Consider the following 25,067-nt stretch of genomic DNA (forward strand, 5'->3'; position numbering starts at 1 on the left):
ATATTACCTGTGTCATCAGTTTTCCCAGGCCTTTGAGTCCCACCTGGCCTCAATCTATTTGGTGACTCTGAAGGAGACCGAAGAAATCTCAGGGTGGAATAAATCACTTGCTCATTGCTCATCTCTACAGTAAGAAGGGAACTATGTTTTGCATTAAAACCTCACAACAGGATGATTTCTGTCAAAAGAAACATTAAAATGTCAGGCTGTAGAAACGTACCAGGGACATACCTAGAGGCTTGCGTGTGTATCTGTAAGTGTTAATGTGTGTTTAACTCCTTCAAGTGTGCAAAGCATGTGGACTGAGCCTGATTTATGTAAGAAAGGAAAAACTTTCAATACTTCTGTTAAACTCATTTATACTCCTAGTGATTACTGACACCATTATTACAAAATAAGGAAAGAGTTTTTTTAATCTCCCAATACATTGAATAGGCTGGGTCCTATTCACCCAGCCAGTTTAGCTCAAAATGTTCAACATACATATACAAATGTGGGCAAAATTGGCACAAGTATAAATCACTGAGACACTTTAAAACTATCAATTCAAAAAACGAAATTCTATTTTAGGAATTCTGAAAAAATATAAATATCTTGGTTTATAAAAAGGCCTTAATACACATGTTCAGATCTACATATAAATATGTAAAAGTTCTTGCATTCTTTTCAATTATGACATGACTCCACCAGAGTGTTTCCAAAGAACAATCCATACACCATCTGCAAAGAATTATTAAAGGTTAACATGGCAGATTGGTCAACAATCCAGACTCCAGTGCCCTGTGCAAGATGTGCTGAGTAAAAATCTCTCTGTTGAAGCCCAGTCGCCTGTATTTTTAATGCCAAAAGGTTCCATCTGTATTTGAATTTTAGAAATAATTTTCTAGTGTATGTTGCCAGAGAAGCCTCTAGAAAATAAAATTTGTCAACACGCAGTCATTAATTAATATCCATAAAAGATTCAATCTCTTAATGGATATCAATGTAAAGAGAAATTATTAAATACGAAGCCTTTCAATTTCACCTTGCTTCTTATAGGAGTCATGTGAAAAGAAACATATAATGTGGAAAACAAATTGCACATGTAACTATATCTCTTTAAATTTTCTATTAATTTACAAAATTTTCTAAACTTAATCACATTTTCCCTAATTTGCTAAGGAAAAGGAGTCTTTTCTATTATACAGCCCTTTAGGGTGGATAATATGTACATCATTCAACACAAAGCAAAAGTCACAGTATAGCGAGAAAAAGAAAACAACTTTCCGTGAATCTTGCACTACAGTTTTCACATCCTTTACAGTTAATGCAGTTCTAAAATAATCAATAGAAAACGCTTTTCTATCAATCCCATACTCACGCCAAGCCATTTATAACCAAATGCCACCTTCCTAGAATCTTTTTTCCCAGAATCTCTTCTTTATAAGTGGCACGAGTAGGACGCTCAGATAACAGAGACCTGGGGGAAGAGAAGCAGACGTTACCTGTGTCTATGCCACGCAGGGTGGCAGGTGGAGACAGCTGACCCAGAAAAGAGGAGGAAGAAGCTGGCCTTTCTGATCCTGGTCCCTTGTGCGCGTGAGGGCTATAAGACAGCAAGCAGAAACGATTGTTTCAGAATGGTACTCCCACTCAGAAATTACTGCCCCTCCTCTTGACCAAAGTGCTGAAAGGAAACTGTATGAAAAGGCTGATGTTGAGGTATATCTTCCTCCATTTCAACTAACCAACCACTCCATACTCCTTGCGAAATAACGTTCAAAATCAGTATTTGAGGACTGATACTATAAGCGAACACGGCTTTGGAAAAAATAAGAACTAACATCTTAAACAAAAACTAGCATATTTAAAAGAAACTACAAGCAAAACCAAATGATTAAAATGTAGGTACACATATACCTAAGAAATATTAGCACTAAATTCTTTAACTCTTAAATAGACTGTCTGTTAGAAACTTCCTCTTACATGTTGCTATTTGAAAAAAAAAAAGATTCTTTTTTCCATTTATGGGTACTACAGATATATATAATTTAGAAATTATTTTAAAGCATCCATAATTCCACTTTTAAAAATTTGGTGTATATTCTTCCCGTTTTTTAACAACACACTATGGTTACTATGAAAGTTGGCATTATTATACAATTTTTTTGATTTATTATTTTCTAATAAATGTTTCTTCACTTAAAAAATATTCATCTAAAATGTGGTTCTAAAACCCATATATAGCTATTACCCATACAGATTATGCCACAGTTTATTTAGGCAACCCCCTACTGTTGGACATTTGGGTTGTTTTCCAATTTATTCCTAGTATAAAAAATATTTGGCCTTACATTACAAGAATATCACTCACAAATAATGTTATACAAGTAAAAATGTTTAAATATAAAATTAGGGGCTCAATACATTAAAGAACTTTGATACATATTGCGCAATGCCTACCAGAGAAGCTGCTCCCATGTATATACCACCAGTGGCATGTAAAAATGCTCACGTTTGATTTTTTCAAAAGAGATACTGTTGAAGTATTCCTCTACTTGAGTTTTGTGCATGAATCTTATTTCATGAAGACCTACAAACTTCCAGCTAAAAGAAATTCATTTCTGTAACTCTGTTTCTATGAGCCAGACCTTACCCAAACCTCACTGAAGTTCATTTTCATTTAATATAGGCCTTGTCCATCTTCTGACCTACAGCTCTATGAAACCAACTGAAGTTGCTCTCCAAAGGAGATGATTATGGTTACTATGGAGTGTGGCAGAAGAGGAGAGAGGTAGATGAGAAGCAGAAAATTTTCATGCAGGGACAGCTCACCCTTACNNCAGCAGGATCTGACCAAGCTCCTTACTTATTCTTTTCTTTCCTTACCAACCTCCAGCCACAACTAAACCATCGTACTTTGGAAGGATTTCCCACTCTTCAGTTTGCTCCTACCTCCCACCTCTCCCCCAAACTACTCTACAAACACAGCTACTGAGTGTTCTGACCACTAGGACCAGCTAGGTTACCCTGCTGTGGTTTGGCCCTCAGCTGATACACTTCTGTCCCCAAAGCACTCCTTGATCTCTGATCACCGCTTTGTCATCATCTGCAAGCAGGCAGCTGAAATACCTCCCACACGCTAATTTAATGCAATAACATAGGCAGAGTTTCATGCGTAGAGTCTGAACACCTCAAAAATACCAGCTGCTGGGCATTTCCTTCTCTTTACTCCAATCCTGGTTTGGCTTTGTTAATCCCAAAACAGGGAAAGATCCTAGCCCTCTATTCTAAAGGCAAAAATAAACAAATTAGTTAATTAACTAATGAAAAAAACAACTTCTGCTGAAAGAACATAGGGACTAGGGGTGGGAGAGGTATTAAAGATGATCAAAAAACCTGGCAGAGAGAGACACTGTCATTTATTGAAGGACCCACTGTATGTATAACCATATCAAAACCTCCCAACACTGACAGCTATTTAATATTGCCCCCATTTTACAAATGAGGAAACTAATGTTAATTAGTTAATTGACTTGCCAAAGAACACATTATTGCTAAATCTTGACCCGTGTTTAAAATCAGGCTCATTCAATGTTGAATATTGTTATTTGAGGTCCAAGTTTCAAATCCTTCCTAGCTGTAAAAATGTGAACAAGTCGCTCCTAATCTTCAAGACCCTTTACTCACGTGCTCAGTAAGAATAGCACTCACTTCTGGGACACCTGGGTGGTTCAGTTGGTTAAGCGACTGCCTTCAGCTCAGGTCATGATCCCAGGGTCCTGGGATCAAGTCCCCTGTCAGGCTCCTTGTTCAGTGGGAAGCCTGCTTACCCCTGTGCTTCCTGCTCCCCTGCTTGTGCTCTCTTGCTCCCTCTCTCTGACAAGTTAATAAATAAAAAATTGTTACAAACATTTTTTTAAATAAAATAAAAACAATATCACTCATTTTATACACTTGGAAGAATTCAGTGAGATTAGCACTAGATAGGATTTCTCAGACATCAAAATAAATAAATGTTCATTTTTTTCCTCTCTCCCAAGGTTTTATAAATAGTGGAGGAGCCAGGAAGACAATCCAGATATCCTGACAGGTAAAGCTAGTTTCCCTGTCCTCACATGTCAGGTTTGGAGTGCAGATGCTTGGAAGAAAGGCTGTGGGGAGGGGCAGGGGGCACATGAATACAATCTAGGAGCTGGAAACATGTGGTAGCATACCGCCTTCTCCATTCTATGACCTCAGATCCGGTTACTCACATCTTCCTGTGCCATGCAGTTACTAGTAATGCTGAGCCTTATTCGGTTTTGATTTACATCTTTAGAGCTGGTGAGAGGGTGGTCAGTTCTCCTGACGCAGGCTAGCCAGGTGCAGAACACTGTTTTACACTACCATAGTTGTCTTGTCCTCTCTGCATACACTCTGTAAGCTGAGTACCACGTCTGTCTGGTTCCTATTTGTAACTGTAGCACAGACAAGACATATGATGCCGACATGTGCCCTTGATGAACAAGGTGGTGCACGTTAAGAGGAACTGGTTTCACTCATATGTGGAACATACGGAATAGAGCAGAGGACCACAGGGGAAGGAAGAGAAAACTGAATGGGAAGAAATCAGAGAGGGAGACAACACCATGAGAGACTCTGGACTCCGGAAAAACTAACTGAGTAATGGTGACGGGGGGCGGGTATGGGGATGGGGTAACCAGGTGATGGGTATTAAGGAGGGCACGTGTTGGGATGAGCACTGGTTGTTATACCCAACTAATGAATTGTGGAACACTACATCAAAAAGTTATGATGTACTATATGCTGGATAACTGAACATAATAAAAATAAATAAAAAAGAAAAAAAACTATATTTTCTAAAGTAAAAAAAAAGAGGAATTGACTAAAAAATCTAGATTTTCAGTTTTAGAGAAAAGCAATAAGATGAATGACTGGGAAGCCAAATTGTGTAGCAGTTCCTTCCAAGCTCTAGTTATGTGGTTTCTTTATTTTGTTATGAAGCTCTAATTTCTGCAAGAGGCAATTTCTTCTTAAGGGAGAAGACAAGAAGCATCAGATAATAATGGCATGGACTTCAGGTGGGACCAACTGAAACTCCTAGCATGGCCCTTTGATCAAAGCGGCACAAAATTGGAAGGACCAAACTTCATCTGAACAACCACTGGCTCATAAAAAAGAGAGAGGAAAAATTTAAAGAATATTTTGAATATTCCTATACTTTGAAATTCATTTGAATTCACTAATTCGCACGACACACATAACACATACACACTATGAATACATGAAGCACTTATTTATTTACTTCCTGGATGCTTTGCTGTGAAACCTCTTTCATTTGAGAAACCACACATTTTACCCCAGCCCTTATTGACCATATTAACTTTGTCAGCTAGCTTAGCTCACAGCTTCTAGTCACACCTTCAAACTTTCTGGTCACACCTTCAAACCTCAATGGCTTATCATTTCACAGCAGCATGTTGTTCTTCCACTGGTAGGCCAAAGTGAAAGATGTCTAGAGGAAACACCAGCTCCTAGGGAAGGACGGTCTGCATCCCTCTAACTGAGAAGAGTACCTCACCTCGCCGGGTTCCCACCTCCACAGTTAGACTTCATGCCTGACCTTTATGACACTGAGCAATGATAATTTTCTAAGCTCTTGCTGCAAAAACTCAAAAGACCTCATTAAAAGTTCATTGTTTCCCTTGAGGGCACGTATTGCATGGTGCACTGGGTGTTATATGCAAGTAATGAATCATCGAACTTTACATCAGAAACCAGGGATGTACTGCATGGTGACTAACATAATATAATAAAAAAAAAACATTAAAATAAAAAAATAAAATAAATGGGAACAAAAAGTTATTGTTCCCCTAACTAACTACCTCATTTGTCTTTCTTGTCTTTACAATAAAATCTGTTCTAATGCTCTAGAGATCAAATCCTGTATATGGGTCCAACTGCCCTCTAGCAGTCAATCAAACAGTACCCATCCTGCCTCCAATTTCTAAATAACTAAATGAGAAGACCACCTCAGGAAATAAGTAATCTTGAAAAAATTATGGCAAAAAAAGGTCTTCAGAGGGCTATTTGAGCTCTCTGCTAATAAAGGATAAGCTCTCTAATAACACGATGAAAGGGAAAATCATTCTGAAAATTACGGGCGTAATTAAGAATTCTGATGTTCCAATTAGTGTTCCCTCCACTGTTTCACACAGTTCAGACACTGGGCTTACCCTCAAATCATTAACTTACTTTTGTTTTTTATTTTTTATTAAATTTGGTGGATGTTCTATTCTAGCTCATTACCATATAATGATAAGAAGCCAATTATTAAAATGATCAACAAACTTGATGATCACCCAAAATCCGGCACATAGATGTTCATGGGAGCTTTATTTGTAATTGCCAAAACCTGGAAGCAACCAAGATGTAATTCACTAAATAAACGGATAAGCTGAGGTCCACACAAGCAATGGAATATTATTCAGTGCTAAGAAGAAATGAGCTATCAAGTCATGAAAAAACGTGTAGGAAACTTATAGGTAAGTGAAAGAAGTAAAAGAAGTCAATCTGAAAAGGTACATATCGTATGATTCCAACTATATGACATTATGGAAAAGATAAAACTATGGAGACAATATAAAGAGAATGATGAAAGTAATGATGAGGGTAGGGGATGAGGGCAGAGAGAAATGGATGGAGCACAGAGGAATTTTAGGGTAGTGAAAATACTAGCTCTGATACTATAATGATGGATATATGTCATTACACATTTGCCTAAACCCATAGAATATACACTGCCAAGAGCAAACCCTAAGGAAACTATGGGCTTTAGGTGATTATGATGTGTCAATGGAGGCTCATCAAATATAACAAATGTACTACTCTGGTGGAAAATGTTCATAACAGGAGGCTATGCACGTGTGTGGGCTGGAGTATGTGGGAAATCTCGGTCCCTTCGTCTCCCTTCTCTGTGAACCTAAAATTGCTCCCAAAACAGTCTTTACAAAACAATCACAGGGATCAGTGGCTGAACATACAGCACAACCCATGTTCACAGGTCTCACCTATTTCAAAACAGAATAGTCTAACAATAGGATACACAAAATAAAGAATCTCAGCTATCATTTAATTTATATTAAAACTGTCCATATGAATATAAACCTAGCCTGGATTGATGAAATACCTGCCTGCACTCGTCACTATGAGAAGCAGAGACACAAAACCCAGAAACTCAAAATAAAATAAATAAAAGAGAGTGGTAGAGGCTGGAAGATCATCCAGTCTCACCAGCGCTCTTTGCTGTGCCATCATCTGTTGCTCTGTTTGAGTGAAGTTAGAGTGCTCTACTTGAGAAATTAGGATCACAGCTGGACCACATCCAAAAGACACACCCTTATCCAAGGTGTCTGAATATACAACTCTGTGGCGGGACTACCTGCAGATGCAAAGTTCATGGTAGCGGAAAGGTTTTCCATAGGAGCAGCAATAAATCTCTTCCCCTTCAGACTAAGTTACAAAGACAAATAATCTGATGGCGGTAAGCACAAAAGACAATCAACCCAATAAACTTTAACAAAGCATCTACTCTGGGGAAAATATTGGGCTAGATGCTGGGAAGCAACACTCCATCCCATAAAGGGGCCAAAGGAAGGATAGGGCACAGAACCAGTACTTGGAAAAGAAGTTTGGATTACAAAAGTTCTCTCTATTATGGGGTGAGGGGGAAGGGAACATGTATCTGCTGACCTGAGTGCTGTAACATTCCAGTTTCATATAAAACTAGTATTATACAGAATTTAAATGTTAGTGATCATTGTCCACTAGCAGCTTACTGTCAGGTAAGAGCCAGTTCAAACAAGGTTAAAGAAATCAGAGACAGGGGCGCCTGCGTGGCACAGCAGTTAAGCGTCTGCCTTCGGCTCAGGGCATGATCCCGGTGTTAGGGGATCGAGCCCCACGTCAGGCTCCTCCGCTATGAGCCTGCTTCTTCCTCTCCCACTCCCCCTGCTTGTGTTCCCTCTCTCGCTGGCTGTCTCTGTCTCTGTTGAATAAATAAATAAAATCTTAAAAAAAAAAAAAGAAAGAAATCAGAGACAATATAAAATATTTATAGTAATGATGTGGACTTCAATCTTGGTTTGAATGTGAGAAACTCAGTAGACGGTGGGGACAGAGCGTAACAAGTTAAGTCAGCATGAGAGGAGAAGTCAGAGAATGAAGACAAGGAGTTAACATGTTAAATTGAAAAACTATTTCTCCCAGCTTTGCTCCATCTTTATCATCTTACTCAATGTCTTACTCACGAGCCACAGAATGGTTATTTTGAGGAGCAACCAAAAATTGTACCCAATCCCATCCCGGTTAAAAGAGCAGTCATTTCTCCCTTTCTCCTTGAGGTTGACATCTAAGTGCAAGAAAATTACAACATGATTTGACATTGCATATCCATCGAGGTCTACAACTTGAAATGTTTATTTTCTTAAGAGACCTGGAGGTGCTAACAGTATAGTCTTGCACAGTGAATTTCAGGTGACTTTTCAGGACAAACCTGGAGGAAGGCCATGGATCTTCATGCAGTGTGAAAGACCAGACAGGACTCCATGGCAAACAGGCTGCCAAGACATGCTCTAGAGCTACAATATCCACAGGGTAGCCACAAGGCACACTGGCTACCTACATTTAATCAAAATTAAATAGCACTAAAAAAAGTGGTCTGTTGATATTAATTACACTAGTTATTCTATTCTTATGTAAAAAACCAATAGGACATGATTTGCAATAGATTCCATTAAAAAAATTGTTAATTATAGAATCTAGATTGGCACATGGATATTAATTTTATAATTCTTATAACAATTTCAATGCTTGACATTTTTCATAATAAAATCTTGAAAAAAGATTAATAGGACTATAAATTCAGTTATACTAGCCACATCTCAAATATTTAAGTTGCCACGTGCCAAGGTTAATGGCTACCTTATTAGACTATAGATACAGAATGTCTCTATTATCTCAAAGAAGTTTATGGGACAGAATAACTCTAGAACCGAGCTCAGAAATACTGGCAAACCTTCAGAGACCAATTCTTCCCAATAAGGTCAGCCTTAACTGTCTCAGGGGCGAGTGAATTATCATTACTAGGACCGCATACTTTTAAAGAGTGGGGATTCAGATGAACGAATAACAATACCAGGGCATAGTTACTAATAGGGGAAGTAATGAAAGATCAATTTTATCAGAAAGATGTTGTAGGAAACTGAAAATCATGAGTTGAACCCATGCTCTTAACAGTTAGAATACACACACACACACACACACACACACACACACACATTGAAGCCTCAGTTTTAAATATTACGTTTTCCCTTACATTAACAATAATTCACAAGTGACTTTTAATTAACAATTCTTTGTTAAACATTTGGATTTCTTCCAAATTATATGTAAGACTTCAATGACCATCTTCATCCATAATAAAGCCTTTTTATTATTTGAGAGTTTTCCCTAAAATAGATGCTCAGAAATGAAATTACTAAGTCAAAGGTGAATTGAAAATGTTAGCAGGTTTTGATGCATAATTATCAGACTGTTTCCCAAAAAACACTGTACCAATTTAAAATCCCAGTTAGGGTATGAACACCACATCCTCATCAACTGTAGGAAAATCAACGTGATAATTCAAAAATATCTGATTGGTCTTTATGAACGCAGCCTTTCGTATCCAATAGTCACTATGCATTCATTCCTTTTTCTCTTGCTCTAATAAATACTTACAAAGCACTTCTTGTGTGCCAGACACTGTGCTAACTTTGGTGACACAGCAAGGTACTCATGCAGTTCACATTCAAGCCAGAAAAGCAAACAAGTTCTAACAATTTAGGGTGATAGAAGAAAGAGCACTAAGAAAATTTTGTGGCATAAGAGAGAAAAGAAGTGGAAGCATAGAAATTTTTCAGACAAAAACAATAGTAAGTCCTACAAAGGCCCAGAGGAGACAAATTTGGGAAGACAAAGGAAGCTAAAATCATACTTAAGGTATACTGATTTTTTTCAACTTCTTTCAAATATTAAACTCAAGGAGGAGAATGATGTGATATTAGGCTAATGAGGCTGATACAATCCAATAAGGATTTCATTTCAAGTTTTTTTTAATTTAAATTAAATTAGCCAACATAAAATACATGCTTAGTTTCAGATGTAGTGTTCAATGAAACAAGGATTTCTTTTCAATTTTATAAAATTCTATCCAGATTTTTACCAAAAATAGCTTTTAAAATTTGGCCACTGTTATATATAGTGGTCAGATGAAGATTTCTTTGTCAATTGAAAAATACACTGCTAACCACTTTGAAAGCAAGTCTTTAATGACATAAAAGTCAGAATTATATCTGCAGGATAAACTGATAAGTTGCCACTGAAATAATCTTAGAAAACTGAATAGTGTTCCTTCTAAAACAAACGAGCCTCTCAAATAAATTATATCAATTTAGTCAAAATATTTTAGCATACTCACTTTAACTGATTTACATCAATAAGAGAACCTATATTTTTGTTTCTTTTTTTTATTAACATATAATGTATTATTTGTTTCAGGGGTACAAGTCTGTCATTCATCAGTCTTACACAATTTACAGCACACACCATAGCATCTACCCTCCCCAATGTCCATCACCCAACCACCCCATCCCTCACTCCCCTCCACTCCAACAATCCTCAGTTTGTTTCCTGAGATTAAGAGCCTCTTATGGTTTGTCTCCCTCTCTGGTTTCATCTTATTTCATTTTTTCCTCTCTTCCCCTATGATCCTCTGCCTTGTTTCTCAAATTCCATGTATCAGTGAGATCATATGATAATTGTCTTTCTCTGATTGACTTATTCTGCTTAGCATAATACCCCCTAGTTCTAGCCACATCCTTGCAAATGGAAAGATTTCATTTTTTTGATGGCTGCATAATATTCCATTGTTCATACATATACCACTTCTTCTTTATCCATTCATCTGTCAATGGACATCTAGGCTCTTTCCATAGTTTGGCTATTGTGGACATAGCTGCTATACAGCTATGTTCCTTGGGTGTTAAGTTTGATAAGCTCTTCATAGATTTTGGATACTAGCCCTTTATCTGATAAGACATTTGCAAATATCTTCTCCCATTCTGTCGGTTGTCTTTTGGTTTTCTTGACAGATTCCTTTGCTGTGCAAAAGCTTTTTATCTTGATGAAGTCCCAATAGTTCATTTTTACCCTTGTTTCCCTTGTCTTTGGCGATGTGTCTAGGAAGAAGCTGCTGCAGCTGAGGTTGGAGAGGTAGCTGCCTGGCTCCTCAAAGTTTTTGATGGATTCCTATCTCACATTTAGGTCTTTGATCCATTTTGAGTCTATTTTTGTGTATGGTGTAAGGAAATGGTCTGGTTCCATTGTTTTACATGTGAATGTCCAATTTTCCCAACACCATTTGTTGAAGAGACTGTCTTTTTTCCATTGGGTATTGTTTCCTGCTTTGTTGAAGATTAGTTGACCATAGAGTTGAGGGTCAATTTCCCCTAAGGTCAGGAACATGGCAGGGATGTCCACTATCACCACTGCTGATCAACATAACACTAGAAGTCTAGACGCAGCAATCAGACACAAAAAGAAATAAAAGGTCTCCAAATTGGTAAAGAAGAAGTCAAACTCTCACTCTTTGCAAATGACATGATACTCTATGTGGAAAACCCAAAAAACTCCACCCCAAAATTGCTAGCACTCATACAGGAATTCAGCAAAGTGGCAGGATATTAAATCAATGCACGGAAATCAGTTGCATCTCTGTACACCAACAATGAGACAGAAGACAGAGAAATTAAGGAGTCAATCCCATTTACAATGGTACCCAAAACCATAAGATACCTAGGAATAAATCTAACCAAAGAAGCAAAGAATCTGTACTTAGAAAACTGTAGAATACTTGTGAAAGAAATTGAGGAAGACACAAAGAAATGAAAAAAAGTTCCATGCTCATGGATTGCAAGAACAAATATTGTTAAAATGTCTATTCTACCTAGAGTAATCTACACATTTAATGCAATCCTTATCAAAATACCATCAACTTTTTTCACAGAAATGGAACAAATAAATAATCCTAACATTTGTATGGAACCAGAAAAGAGCCCAGATAGTCAGAGGAATAGTGAAAAAGAAAAGCAAAGCTGGTGGCATCACAATTCTCGACTTCAGGCTCTCTTACAAAGCTGTAATCATCAAGACGGTATGGTACTGGCACAAAAACAGACACATAGATCAATGGAACAGAAAAGACAACCTATTTTTGATGTGGTAAAAGAAATGTGTTCATCTCCAATTACAACATCAAGCTCCTGAAAAAAATAAAATAGATTAATGTAGTTAATATAAAACTCCACCTCAGAGGTATCTGTATTCTATTTACAAAGAGGTTCCAATTTTAGCTGCAAGTTTTCTAGCAGTCATAGAAGAGAGGGAAATAAAAGAAAAAGAGAAAAGAAGAAAAATAAAAGAAATGTGACCTGATAGATATAATCTCTGTCTGTAAAATAAAAACCTCATCATCTATTCAGGAGTCCCAGGTATTAGGATCAACCAGTATTGATTCCCAGAGATCTCATAAAGAAGACATTATAAATATGAATGATATATATAAGAGTGCACATAAACATTTCTTATGTCAGTAAAAACTAAAGACATTACTTTGTAATGCTAAAAAAGTAATATGGGTATAAACCTATTTTTAATAAATAAATACAAGCACATGTAACCTTTCTACCAGGCTTTATAAATAAAATACATACTACTTAACTGAAAATAATTTTAAAAATGCATAATACTAATAGCAGCTCTTTGGCATCTACTATCTATGATGCCCAGCATCTAGGGACTTTACAAACATACTCTGTAATCCCTAAAACACTGTTATCAGGGTATTTTACAAATGCAAGATACAAGACTCATCAAGCCTAGAAAAAAACGGATATTTACAAGCACTGATAAGTGATGATACTGATATCTGAGTCCTGAAATATTAAGACCGAAAGACTCGCCAAGATGGCAGAGGATTAGGAGACCTTAGTGTTAGCTGGTCCCAGGAATTCAGCTAGATAGTGATCAAATATTCCTGAACACCTGCAAACTCAACCAGAGATCAAAGAAAGGAATAGCTGCAACTCAACAAATGGAGAAGTGACCACTTTCTGCAAGAATGACAAGACAGAAAAACTCACCTCAAAAAAGAGAACAAAGGCAATGCTGACTGCCAGGGACCTAATCAGTATGGATATAAGTAAGATGTTAGAACTAAAGTTCAGAATAACGATTATGAAACTACTCCCTGCACTTGAAAAAAAGCATACACATCACTAGAGAATCTGCTTTTGGAGAAATAAAAGAACTAAAATCTAATTGGTCGAAATCACAAAGGCTATTAATGAAATGCAATAAAAAATGGAGGCTCTATCAGCTAGGATAAATGAGGCAGAAGAGAGAATTAGAGAATTAGTGATATAGAAGACAAAATGGTGGAGAATAAAGAAGCTGAAAAAAAGAGAGATGAACTACTGGATCATGAGCAGAGGATCTGAGAGATAAGTGATACCATAAAGCAAAACAATATGAGAATAATTGGGGTTCCAGTGGAAGAGGAAAGGGGGGGCAGAAGATATACTGGAGCAAATTATGGCAGAGAACTTCCCTAATCTGGGGAAGGAAACAGGCATTCAAGTCCTGGGGGCACAGAAGAACTCCCCTAAAAATCAATAAAAATAGGTAAACACCCTAACATATAATAATGAAAATTGCAAATCTCAGAGACAACTAGAAAATCCTAAAAGCAGCTCAGGACAAGAGGTCTGTAACCGACAAGGGTCAAAACATTAGACTGACAGTAGACCTGTCCACAGAGACCCGGCAGGCCAGAAAGGACTGCCATGATATATTCAGGGTGCTAAATGAGAAAAATATGCAGCCAAGAATACTTTATCCAGCAAGGATGTCATTCAAAATATAAGGAGAGATAAAAAGCTTCTAGAACAAACAGAAACTAAAAGAATTTGTGATCACCTAACCAGCCCTACAAGAAATATTAAAAGGGATACTTTAAGTAAAAAGAGAGCCCGAAAGTAACACTGACCAGAAAGGAAAAGAGATAATATACAGAAACAGTGACTTTACAGGTAATACAATGGCACTAAATTCATATCTTCCAATAGTTACTCTGAATGTAAATAGGCTAAATGCCCCAATGAAAAGACACAGGGTATCAGATTGGATAGAAAAGTGAGATCCATCCATATGCTGTCTAGAAGAGAATCATTTAGACCAAAACACACCCCCAGGTTTAAAGTGAGGGGGTGGAAAACCATTTCTCATGCTAATATATTCAAAAGCAGCTGAGGTGGCAATCCTCATATCAGACAAATTAGATTTTAAGCCAAAGACTATAATAAGAGATGAGGAAAGGCACTGTATCATAATTAAAGGGTCTATCTAACAAGAAAATCTAACAATTGTAAATAATAATGCCCCTAACATAGGAACAGCCAAATATATAAACTAATTAATAACCAAAGTAAAGAAACATATTGATAATAATGCATTAATAGTCAGGGACTTTAACAACCCCCCCACACGCTGCAATGGACAGATCATCTAAGCAGAAGATCAAAAAGGAAACAAGGGCTTTGAATGACACACTGGAACAGATGGATTTCACAGATATAGTCAGAACATTCCAGCCTAAAGCAACTGAATACACATTCTTCTGAAGTGCACATGGAACTTTCTCGAGAATGTATCACATACTGGGTCACAAATCAGGTCTCAACTGTTACAAAAGAGCATCCTACTAAAGAATGAACGTGTCAAACAGGAAATTAAAGAGGAATTTTTAAAAATTCATGGAAACAAATGAAAATAAAAACACAACTGTTCAAAACCTTTGGGATGCAGCAAAAGTGGTCCTAAAACGGAAGTGTATAACAATACAAGCCTTTCTCAAGAAACAAAAAGGTCTCAAATACACAACCTAACCATACACCTAAATGACCTGGAGAAAGAACAGGAAATAAAGCCTAAATCCAGCAGGAGAAGAGAAATAATAAAGATTAGAGCAAAAATCAATGAAATAGAAATTGAAAGAGCAGTAAAACAGATCAACGAAACTAGAAGCTGGTTCTTTGAAATGATTAATAAGATTGATAAACCCCTGGCCAGAATTATCGAAAAGAAAAGAGAAAGGACCCAAATAAATAAAATCATGAATGACAGAGGAGAGATATCAACTAACACCAAAGAAATACAAACAATCATAAGAACATATTATGAGCAGCTATATGCCAACAAATTAGGCAATGTAGAAGAAATGGATGCATTCATCGAGATATATAAACTACCAAAACTGAAACAGGAAGAAATAGAAAACCGGAACAGACCCAGAATCTGCAAGGAAATTGAAGCAGTAATCAAAACTCGCCCAACAGACAAGACTCCAGGGTCAGACGGCTTCCCAGGGTAATTCTACCAAACATTTAAAGAAGAATTAATACCTATTCTTCTGAAGCTGTTTCAAAAAAAATAGAAAAGGAGGGAAAACTTCCAAACTCATTCTAAGAGGCCAGCATTATCTTGGTCCCAAAACAAAAGACCCCACCAAAAAGGAGAATTACAGACCAATATCCCTGAGGAACATGGATACAAAAATTCTCACCAAGATACTAGCCAACAGGTCCAACAGTACATTAAAAGGATTATTCACCACAACCAAGTGGGATTTATTCATGGGCTGCAAGGGGGGTTCCATATCTGCAAATCGATATGATACACTACATAAATAAAAGAAAGGAGAAGAACCATATGATTCTCTCAATAGAAGCAGAAAAAGCAGTTGACCAAGTACAGCATCTGTTCTTGATTAAAACACTTCACAGTGTAGGGATAGAGGGTACATAGCTCAAAATCATAAAAGTGATCTATGAAAAACCTGGAGCAAATATCATTCTCAATGGGGAAAAACTGAGGTCTGGAACACAACAGGGATGTCCACTATCACCACTGCTGATTAACATAATACTAGAAGTCCTAGCCTCAGCAATCAGAAAACAAAAAGAAATAAAAGGCCTCCAAATTGGTAAAGAGGAAGCCAAACTCTCACTCTTTGCAGATGACATGATACTCTATGTGCAAAACCCAAAAAACTCCACCCCAAAATTGTTAGAATTCATACAGGAATTCAGCAAAGTGGCAGGATATGAAATCAATGCACAGAAATCAGTTGCATTGGAGGAGGAGTTAAGATGGCGGAGGAGTAGGGGACCCCTTTTTCAGCCGGTCCCCTGAGTCGAGCTAGATAGGTACCAGACCAGCCTAAACAACCACGGAACCAGCCTGAGACACAGGAAGATGCATCTGGATCTCTACAAATGAACATCTCCAGCGCCGAGTATTGAGGTACGAAGTGGGGAGCAGTGAAAACGCGCACAGATATCAGAAGATAAACAGAAGGGGAGGGAGACGCCGCGTTCAGGCGCCGGGAAGCAGTAGCCACCTGCACGAGGGAGTGACGGACTCACGGACGGCATCCGCGAGAGAGCGGACTGAGACCGTGAGCCGGGTGCGCGCGCCACCAGGCATCTCGCGGAACCCCGGAATCCCGGTGCGCTCACTGGATCCAGACTAAGACCGGGACCTCCGGGAGCGCGTGGGGCGGCTGGCAGCTGGTGGCGTTAGAAACACAAAGGACAGAGACGCACCGGCCCTGGAAGTGAGGGCTAGGACGCCGGGTGTGGGGCGCACATCCCGGGATGCTGCAGGGTTGAGCAGCACCAACAGTAACGGAGTTAAAGTGGCCAGAACATCAGTGGAGAACGGGCCGCAGTCCCTCTGTTCTGTGACAGAGGCTGAAATTCGGCCGCTGCTGCTCTGACTCTCAGAAGAGGCACAGCAAACCGCCAGGGAAAGCCGCCAGAGAACAAAAGCCTGGAAATACCGGCTCAGGGAGTGCCCATCCTATCCCCCCTCACAGGCGATGCGGAGACTCTAACCAAACAGGGTTGCCTGAGTATCAGTGCGGCAGGCCCCTCCCCCAGAACACAGAAGGCAGGCTGAAAAATCAAGAAGCCCACAACCCGGGCGCCTGGGTGGCGCAGTCATTGAGCGCCTGCCTTCGGCTTAGGGCGTGATCCCGGCGTTCCGGAAAGGAGTCCTTCATCGGGTTCCTCCGCTGGGAGCCTGCTTCTTCCTCTCCCACTCCCCTGCTTCTGTTCCCGTTCTTGCTGACTATAAAACAAGGGGCACGGCCTGGGACCCAGTCAATAATTTGGGCTCTGGAAACCCCGCAACCTCTCTTCATCAGAATGACAAGAAGGAGAAGCCCCCCCCAGCAAAGAAAAGACAGTGAGTCTGTGGCCTCTGCCACAGAAATAATGGATATGGATGTAACCAAAGTATCAGAAATGGAATTCAGAGTAACGATGGTCAAAATGATGAGTAGAATTGAAAAAAGTATTAACGAAAAGGTTACTGAGAATATAGAATCCCTAAGGACAGAAATGAGAGCGAATCTGACAGAAATTAAAAATTCTATGAGCCAAATGCAGGCAAAACTAGAGGCTCTGACGGCCAGGGTCGCAGAAGCAGAGGAACGGGTTAGTGAATTGGAGGATGGGTTAATAGAGGAAAAAATGAAAATAGAAGATGGTCTTAAAAAAATCCACGCCCACGAATGTAGGTTACGGGAGATTACTGACTCAATGAAACGATCCAATGTTAGAATCATCGGCATCCCCGAGGGGGTGGAGAAAAACAGAGGTCTAGAAGAGATATTTGAACAAATTGTAGCTGAAAACTTCCCTAATCTAGCAAGGGAAACAAACATTCGTGTCCAAGAGGCAGAGAGGACCCCTCCCAAGCTCAACCACGACAAACCTACGCCACGTCACGTCATAGTGCAATTCGCAAATATTAGATGCAAGGATACAGTATTGAAAGCGGCCAGGGCAAAGAAATTTCTCACGTACCAAGGCAAAGGCATCAGAATTACGTCAGACCTGTCTACACAGACCTGGAATGAGAGAAAGGGTTGGGGGAGCATATTTAAAGCTCTTTCAGAGAAAAACATGCAGCCAAGGATCCTTTATCCAGCAAGGCTGTCATTCAGAATTGATGGAGAAATAAAGACATTTCAGAATCGCCAGTCACTAACCAATTTTGTAACCACGAAACCAGCCCTACAGGAGATATTACAGGGGGTTCTATAAAAGTAAAAAGGCCCCAAGAGTGATACAGAACAGAAAGTCACAGTCAATACAAACAAAGACTTTACTGGCAACATGGCAACATTAAAATCATATCTCTCAGTAATCAGTCTTAATGTAAATGGTTTGAACCATCCCATAAAGCGCCACAGGGTTGCAGATTGGATAAAAAGAAATGACCCATCCATTTGCTGTCTACAAGAGACTCATTTCGAACCCAAAGATGCATTCAGACTGAGAGTAAGGGGATGGAGTACCATCTTTCACGCAAATGGACCTCAAAAGAAAGCTGGGGTAGCAATTCTAATTTCATATAGATTGGATTTTAAACTAGAGACTATAGTTAGAAATGCAGAAGGGCACTATATTATTCTTAAGGGAAGTATTCAACAAGTGGATATGACAATTATAAATATATATGCCCCCAAGGGGAGCAGCAAGATACACAAGCCAACTCTTAACCAGAATAAAGAGACATATAGATAAAAATACATTAATAGTAGTGGACCTCAACACTCCAGTATCAGAAATAGACAGAACACCCTAGCAAAGACTAAGCAAAGAATCAAAGGCTTTGAATGCCATACTCGACGAGTTGGACCTCATAGATATATATAGAACAATACACCCCAGAACCAAAGAATACTCATTCTATTCTAATGCCCATGGAACATTCTCAAGAATAGACCATGTTCTGGAACACAAAACAGGTCTCAACTGATACCAAAAGATTGGAAGTATCCCCTGCATATTCTCAGACCACAATGCTCTGAAATTGGAACTCAACCACAAGGAAAAATTTGGAAGAAACTCAAACACTTGGAGATTAAGAACCATCCTGCTCAGGAATGACTCGATAAACCAAGAAATCAAAAATCAACTTAAACAATTTATGGAGACCAACGAGAATGAAAACACAACGGTCCAAAACCTATGGGATACTGCAAAGGCAGTCCTAAGGGGGAAATACATAGCCATCCAAGCCTCACTCAAAAGAATAGAAAAATCTAAAATGCGGTTTTTATATTCTCACCTCAAGAAGCTGGAACAGCAACAGAGGGACAGGCCTAATCCACGCACGAGGAAGCAGTTGACCAAAATTAGAGCTGAAATCAATCAATCGGAAACCAGAAGTACAGTAGAGCAGATCAACAGGACTAGAAGCTGGTTCTTGGAGAGAATCAATAAAATTGACAGACCACTGGCAAGACTTATCCAAAAGAAAAGAGAAAGTACCCAAATTATTAAAATTATGAATGAAAAAGGAGAGGTCACGACCAACACCATTGAAATTGAAAGGACTATTAGAAATTTTTATCAACAGCTATATGCCAATAAACTAAGCAATCTGGAAAAGATGGAATCCTTCCTGGGAACCTATAAACTACCAAGATTGAAACAGGAAGAAATTGATTCCTTAAACAGGCCAATTAATTATGAAGAAATTGAGTCAGTGATAAACAACCTTCCAAATAACAAAACTCCAGGCCTGGACGGTTTTCCTGGGGAATTCTACCAAACATTCAAAGAAGAAATAATACCTATTCTCCTAAAGCTATTTCAAAAAATAGAAACAGAAGGAAAGCTACCAAACTCATTCTATGAGGCCAATATTACCTTGATCCCCAAACCAGGCAAAGACCCCCTCAAAAAGGAGAATTACAGACCGATTTCCCTAATGAATATGGACGCCAAAATCCTCAACAAGATACTTGCTAATAGAATCCAACAGTACATTAAAAGGAGTATCCATCACGATCAAGTGGGATTCATACCTGGGATGCAAGCGTGGTTCAATATTCGCAAATCAATCAGCGTGATACATCATATCAACAAGAAAAGACTCAGGAACCATATGATCCTCTCAATCGATGCCGAAAAAGCATTTGACAAAATACAGCATCCTTTCCTGATTAAAACCCTTCAGAGTGTAGGAATAGAAGGTACATTTCTCAATCTCATAAAAGCCATCTATGAAAAGCCTACTGCAAATATTATTCTCAATGGGGAAAAGCTGGAAGCCTTTCCCTTAAGATCAGGAACTCGACAAGGATGCCCACTCTCGCCACTATTATTCAACATAGTACTAGAAGTCCTTGCAACAGCAATCAGACGACAAAAAGGGATCAAAGGTATTCAAATTGGCAAAGAAGAAGTCAAAATGTCTCTCTTTGCAGATGACATGATACTCTATATGGAAAACCCAAAAGAAGCCACTCCCAAACTATTAGAAGTTATAGAGCAATTCAGTAACGTGGCAGGATACAAAATAAATGCTCAGAAATCAGTTGCATTTCTATACACGAATAACGAGACCGAAGAAAGAGAAATTAGGGAATCCATCCCATTTACAATAGCACCAAAAACCATACGTTACCTTGGAATTAACTTAACCAGAGACGTAAAGGACCTATATTCTAGAAACTATAAATCACTCTTGAAAGACATTGAGGAAGACATAAAAAGATGGAAAGATATTCCATGCTCATGGATTGGAAGAATTAACATAGTTAAAATGTCCATGCTACCCAGAGCAATCTACACTTTCAATGCTATCCCGATCAAAATACCAAGGACATTTTTCAAAGAACTGGAACAAACAGTCCTTAAATTTGTATGGAAACAGAAAAGGCCCCGAATCTCCAAGGAACTGTTGAAAAGGAAAAACAAAGCTGGGGGCATCACAATGCCGGATTTCGAGCTGTACTACAAAGCTGTGATCACAAAGACAGCATGGTACTGGCACAAAAACAGACACATAGACCAATGGAACAGAATAGAGAGCCCAGAAATGGACCCTCGGCTCTTTGGGCAACTAATATTTGATAAAGCAGGAAAAAACATCCGGTGGGAAAAAGACAGTCTCTTCAATAAATGGTGCTGGGAAAATTGGACAGCTACATGCAAAAGAATGAAACTTGACCACTCTCTCACACCATACACAAAAATAAACTCCAAATGGATGAAAGACCTCGATGTGAGACAGGAATCCATCAAAATTCTAGAGGAGAACATAGGCAGCAACCTCTACGACATCGGCCAAAGCAACCTTTTTCATGACACATCCCCAAAGGCAAGAGAAACAAAAGAGAAAATGAACTTGTGGGACTTCATCAAGATAAAAAGCTCCTGCACAGCCAAGGAAACAGTCAAAAAAACTAAGAGGCAGCCTACGGAATGGGAGAAGATATTTGCAAATGACACTACAGATAAAGGACTGGTATCCAAGATCTACAAAGAACTTCTCAAACTCAATATACGAGAAACAAATAAACAAATCAAGAAATGGGCAGAGATATGAACAGACATTTTCCAATGAAGACATACAAATGGCTAACAGACACATGAAAAAATGTTCAAAATCATTAGCCATCAGGGAAATTCAAATCAAAATCACACTGAGATACCACCTTACCCCATAGAATGGCAAAAATATAGACAAGGCAAGAAACAACAATTGTTGGAGAGGATGTGGAGAAAGGGGATCCCTCCTACATTGTTGGTGGGAATGCAAATTGGTACAGCACTCTGGAAAACAGTGTGGAGGTCCCTTAAAAAGTTAAAAATTGAGCTACCCTATGATCCAGCCATTGCACTACTGGGTGTTTACCCCAAAGATACAGACGTAGTGAAGAGAAGGGCCATATGCACCCCAATGTTCATAGCAGCAATGTCCACAATAGCTAAATCGTGGAAGGAGCCGAGATGTCCTTCAACAGATGACTGGATTAAGAAGTTGTGGTCCATATATACAATGGAATATTACTCAGCTATCAGAAAGAACGAGTTCTCAACATTTGCTGCAACATGGATGGCACTGGAGGAGATAATGCTAAGTGAAATAAGTCAAGCAGAGAAAGACAACTATCATATGATTTCTCTCATCTATGGAACATAAGAACTAGGATGATCGGTAGGGGAAGAAAGGGATAAAGAAAGGGGGGGTAATCAGAAGGGGGAATGAAACATGAGAGACTATGGACTATGAGAAACAAACTGAGGACTTCAGAGGGGAGGAGGGTGGGGGAATGGGATAAGCTGGGGATGGGTAGTAAGGAGGGCACGTATTGCATGGTGCACTGGGTGTTATACACAACTAATGAATCATCGAGCCTTACATCGGAAACCGGGGATGTACTGTATGGTGACTAACATAAGATGAGTAGTAAGGAGGGCACGTATTGCATGGTGCACTGGGTGTTATACGCAACTAATGAATCATCGAGCCTTACATCGGAAACCGGGGATGTACTGTATGGTGACTAACATAATATAATAAAAAATCATTAAAAAAAAAAAAAGAAATCAGTTGCATTTCTGTACAATACCAATGAGACAGAAGAAAGAGAAATTACAGAGTAGATCCCAATTCCAACTGCACCAAAAACCATAAGATACCTACAAATACACCTAACCAAAGAGGTAAAGGATCTGTACTCTAAAAACTACAGAACTCTTGTGAAACAAATTGAGAAGATACAAAGAGATGGAAAAACGTTCTATGCTCACAGATTGGAAGAACAAATATTGTGAAAATGTCTACGCTACCTAGACAATCTACACATTCAGTGCAATCCCTATCAAAATGCCATCAACTTTTTTCACAGAGCTGGAACAAATAATCCTAAAATTTGTATGGAACCAGTAAAGACCCTGAAGAGACAGAGGGATGTTGAAAAAGAAAAGCACTACTGGGTATCTACCCCAAAGACACAAATGTAGTGAAGAGAAAGGCCATATGCACCCCAATGTTCATAGCAGCATTGTCCACAATAGCTAAATTGTGGAAGGAATTGAGATGCCCTTCAACAGATGACTGGATTAAGAAGATGTGGTCCATATACACAATGGAATATTACTCAGCCATCAGAAAGAACGATTACCCAACATTTCCAGCAATGTGGATGGGACTGGAGGAGATAATGCTAAGTGGGGGACTGGAATAGGCTGGTGATGGGTATTAAGGAGGGCACATATTGCATGGTGCACTAGGCGTTATACACAAATAATGAATCATGGAACATTGCATCAAAAACTGGGGATGTACTGTATGGTGACTAATATAACAAAATAAAAATTATTTTAAAAAAAAGAAAAAAGAAAAATAATAAAAGCAAAGCTGGTGGCATCACAATTCCAGACTTCAGGCTCTATTACAAAGCTGTAATCATTAAGACAGTATGGTACTACCACAAAAACAACACATAGATCAAAGGAACTGAACAGAGAACCCAGAAACGGACCCTCAACTCTCCAGTCAACTAATCCTCAACAAAGCAGGAAAGAATATCCAATGGGTGGAAAAAACACTCTCTTTAACAAATAGTGCTGGGAAAATTGGACAGCCACATGCAGATGAATAAAACTGGACCATTTCCTTACACCAAAAAATAGACTCAAAATGGATCAAAGACCTAAATGTGAGACAGGAATCCATTGAAATCCTAGAGGAAAACACAGGCAGCAACCTCTGTGATCTCAGCCACAGCAACTTCTTCCTAGACACATCTCCAAAGGCAAGGGAAACAAAGGCAAAATTGGGACTTCATCAAGATAAAAGCTTCTGCACAGCAAACAGTCGACAAAACCAAAAGACAATGGAGAGAATGGGAGAAGATATTTGCAAATGTCTTATCAGATAAAGGGCTAGTATCCAAAATCTATAAAGAATTTATCAAACTCAACACCCAAAGAACAAATAATCCAATCCAGAAATGAACAGAAGACCAAAGAAGGAGACAATCCATGAGAGACTCTGGACTCTAGGAAAGAAACTGAGGGTTAAGAAGAGAGGGGGTTGGGGGAATGAGGTAACTGGGTGACGGGTATTAAGGAGAGCACATGTTGTGATGAGTACTGGGTGTCATATGCAACTAATGAATCATTGAACACTACATCAAAAACTAATGATGTACTACTATATGTTGGCTAACTGAACAGAGAAAGAAAGAAAGAAAGAAAGAAAGAAAGAAAGAAAGAAAGAAAGAAAGAAAGAGGCAGAAGACATGAACAGACATTTCTCCCAAGAAGACATAGAAATGGCTAACAGACACATGAGAAAGTGCTCAACATCATGGAGCATCAGGGAAATACAAATCAAAACCACAATGAGATACCACCTCCCACCAGTCAGAATGGCTAAAATTAACAAGTCAGGAAACAACAGATGTTGGCAAAGATGCGGAGAAGGGGGAACCCTCCTATGCTGTTGGTGGGAATGTAAGCTGGTACAGCTACTCTGGAAAACAGTATAGAGGTTCCACAAGAAGTTAAAAATAGAGCTACCTTACGACCCAGCACTTGCACTACTGGGTATTTACCCCAAAGATACAATTATAGTGATCCGAAAGGGCATGTGTACCCCAATGTTTAAAGTAGGAATGTCCACAAGCCAAGCTATGGGAAGAGCCCAGGTGACAGATGAATGGATAAAGAAGGTATGGTGTGTATGTATATACACATATATGTATATATAGTGGAGTATATATATGGAATATAATGGAATATTACTCAGCCATCAAAAACCTAAAATTTTGCCATTTGCAACAATGTGTATGGAACTAGAGGGTATTATGCTAAGCGAAGTAAGGCAATCAGAGAAAGACAATTATCATACGATCTTACTCATATGTGGAGTTTAACAAACAAAACAGAGGATCATAGGGGAACAGAGGAAAAAATAAAACAAGACAAAATCAGAGAGGGAGACAAACCATAAGAGACTTTTACTCACAGGAAACAAACTGAGGGTTGCTGGAGATAGGGAGGTGGGGGGATGGGGTAACTGGGTGATACACATTAAGGAGGGTATGTGATGTA

The 25,067-nt window shown here is 38.8% G+C and overlaps 1 protein-coding gene across 3 annotated transcripts in view; it reads right to left on the reverse strand.

Moving 5' to 3' along the window:
- The window catches only part of LOC103669122 (killer cell lectin-like receptor 3), a 40,388-nt gene that overhangs the window by 12,936 nt on the left and 2,385 nt on the right, over positions 1 to 25,067 (reverse strand). Inside the window, exons 3-4 of one of the 3 annotated variants that reach the window (XM_040642157.1) lie at positions 1,485 to 1,585; positions 8 to 178 (exon numbers count right to left, since the gene is read on the reverse strand). In XM_040642157.1, the coding sequence (XP_040498091.1) occupies positions 8 to 122 (115 nt within the window). In that variant the 5' untranslated portion in view covers positions 123 to 178; positions 1,485 to 1,585. Of the gene's footprint in view, positions 1 to 7; positions 786 to 1,484; positions 1,586 to 11,505; positions 11,597 to 25,067 lie in introns of those variants that run through there. The other 2 variants (XM_040642158.1, XR_005837860.1) reach the window with 2 other exon arrangements.

This window comes from Ursus maritimus, unplaced genomic scaffold, assembly GCF_017311325.1.
Source record: "Ursus maritimus isolate PB19 unplaced genomic scaffold, ASM1731132v1 scaffold_26, whole genome shotgun sequence".
Lineage (NCBI taxonomy): Eukaryota > Metazoa > Chordata > Mammalia > Carnivora > Ursidae > Ursus > Ursus maritimus.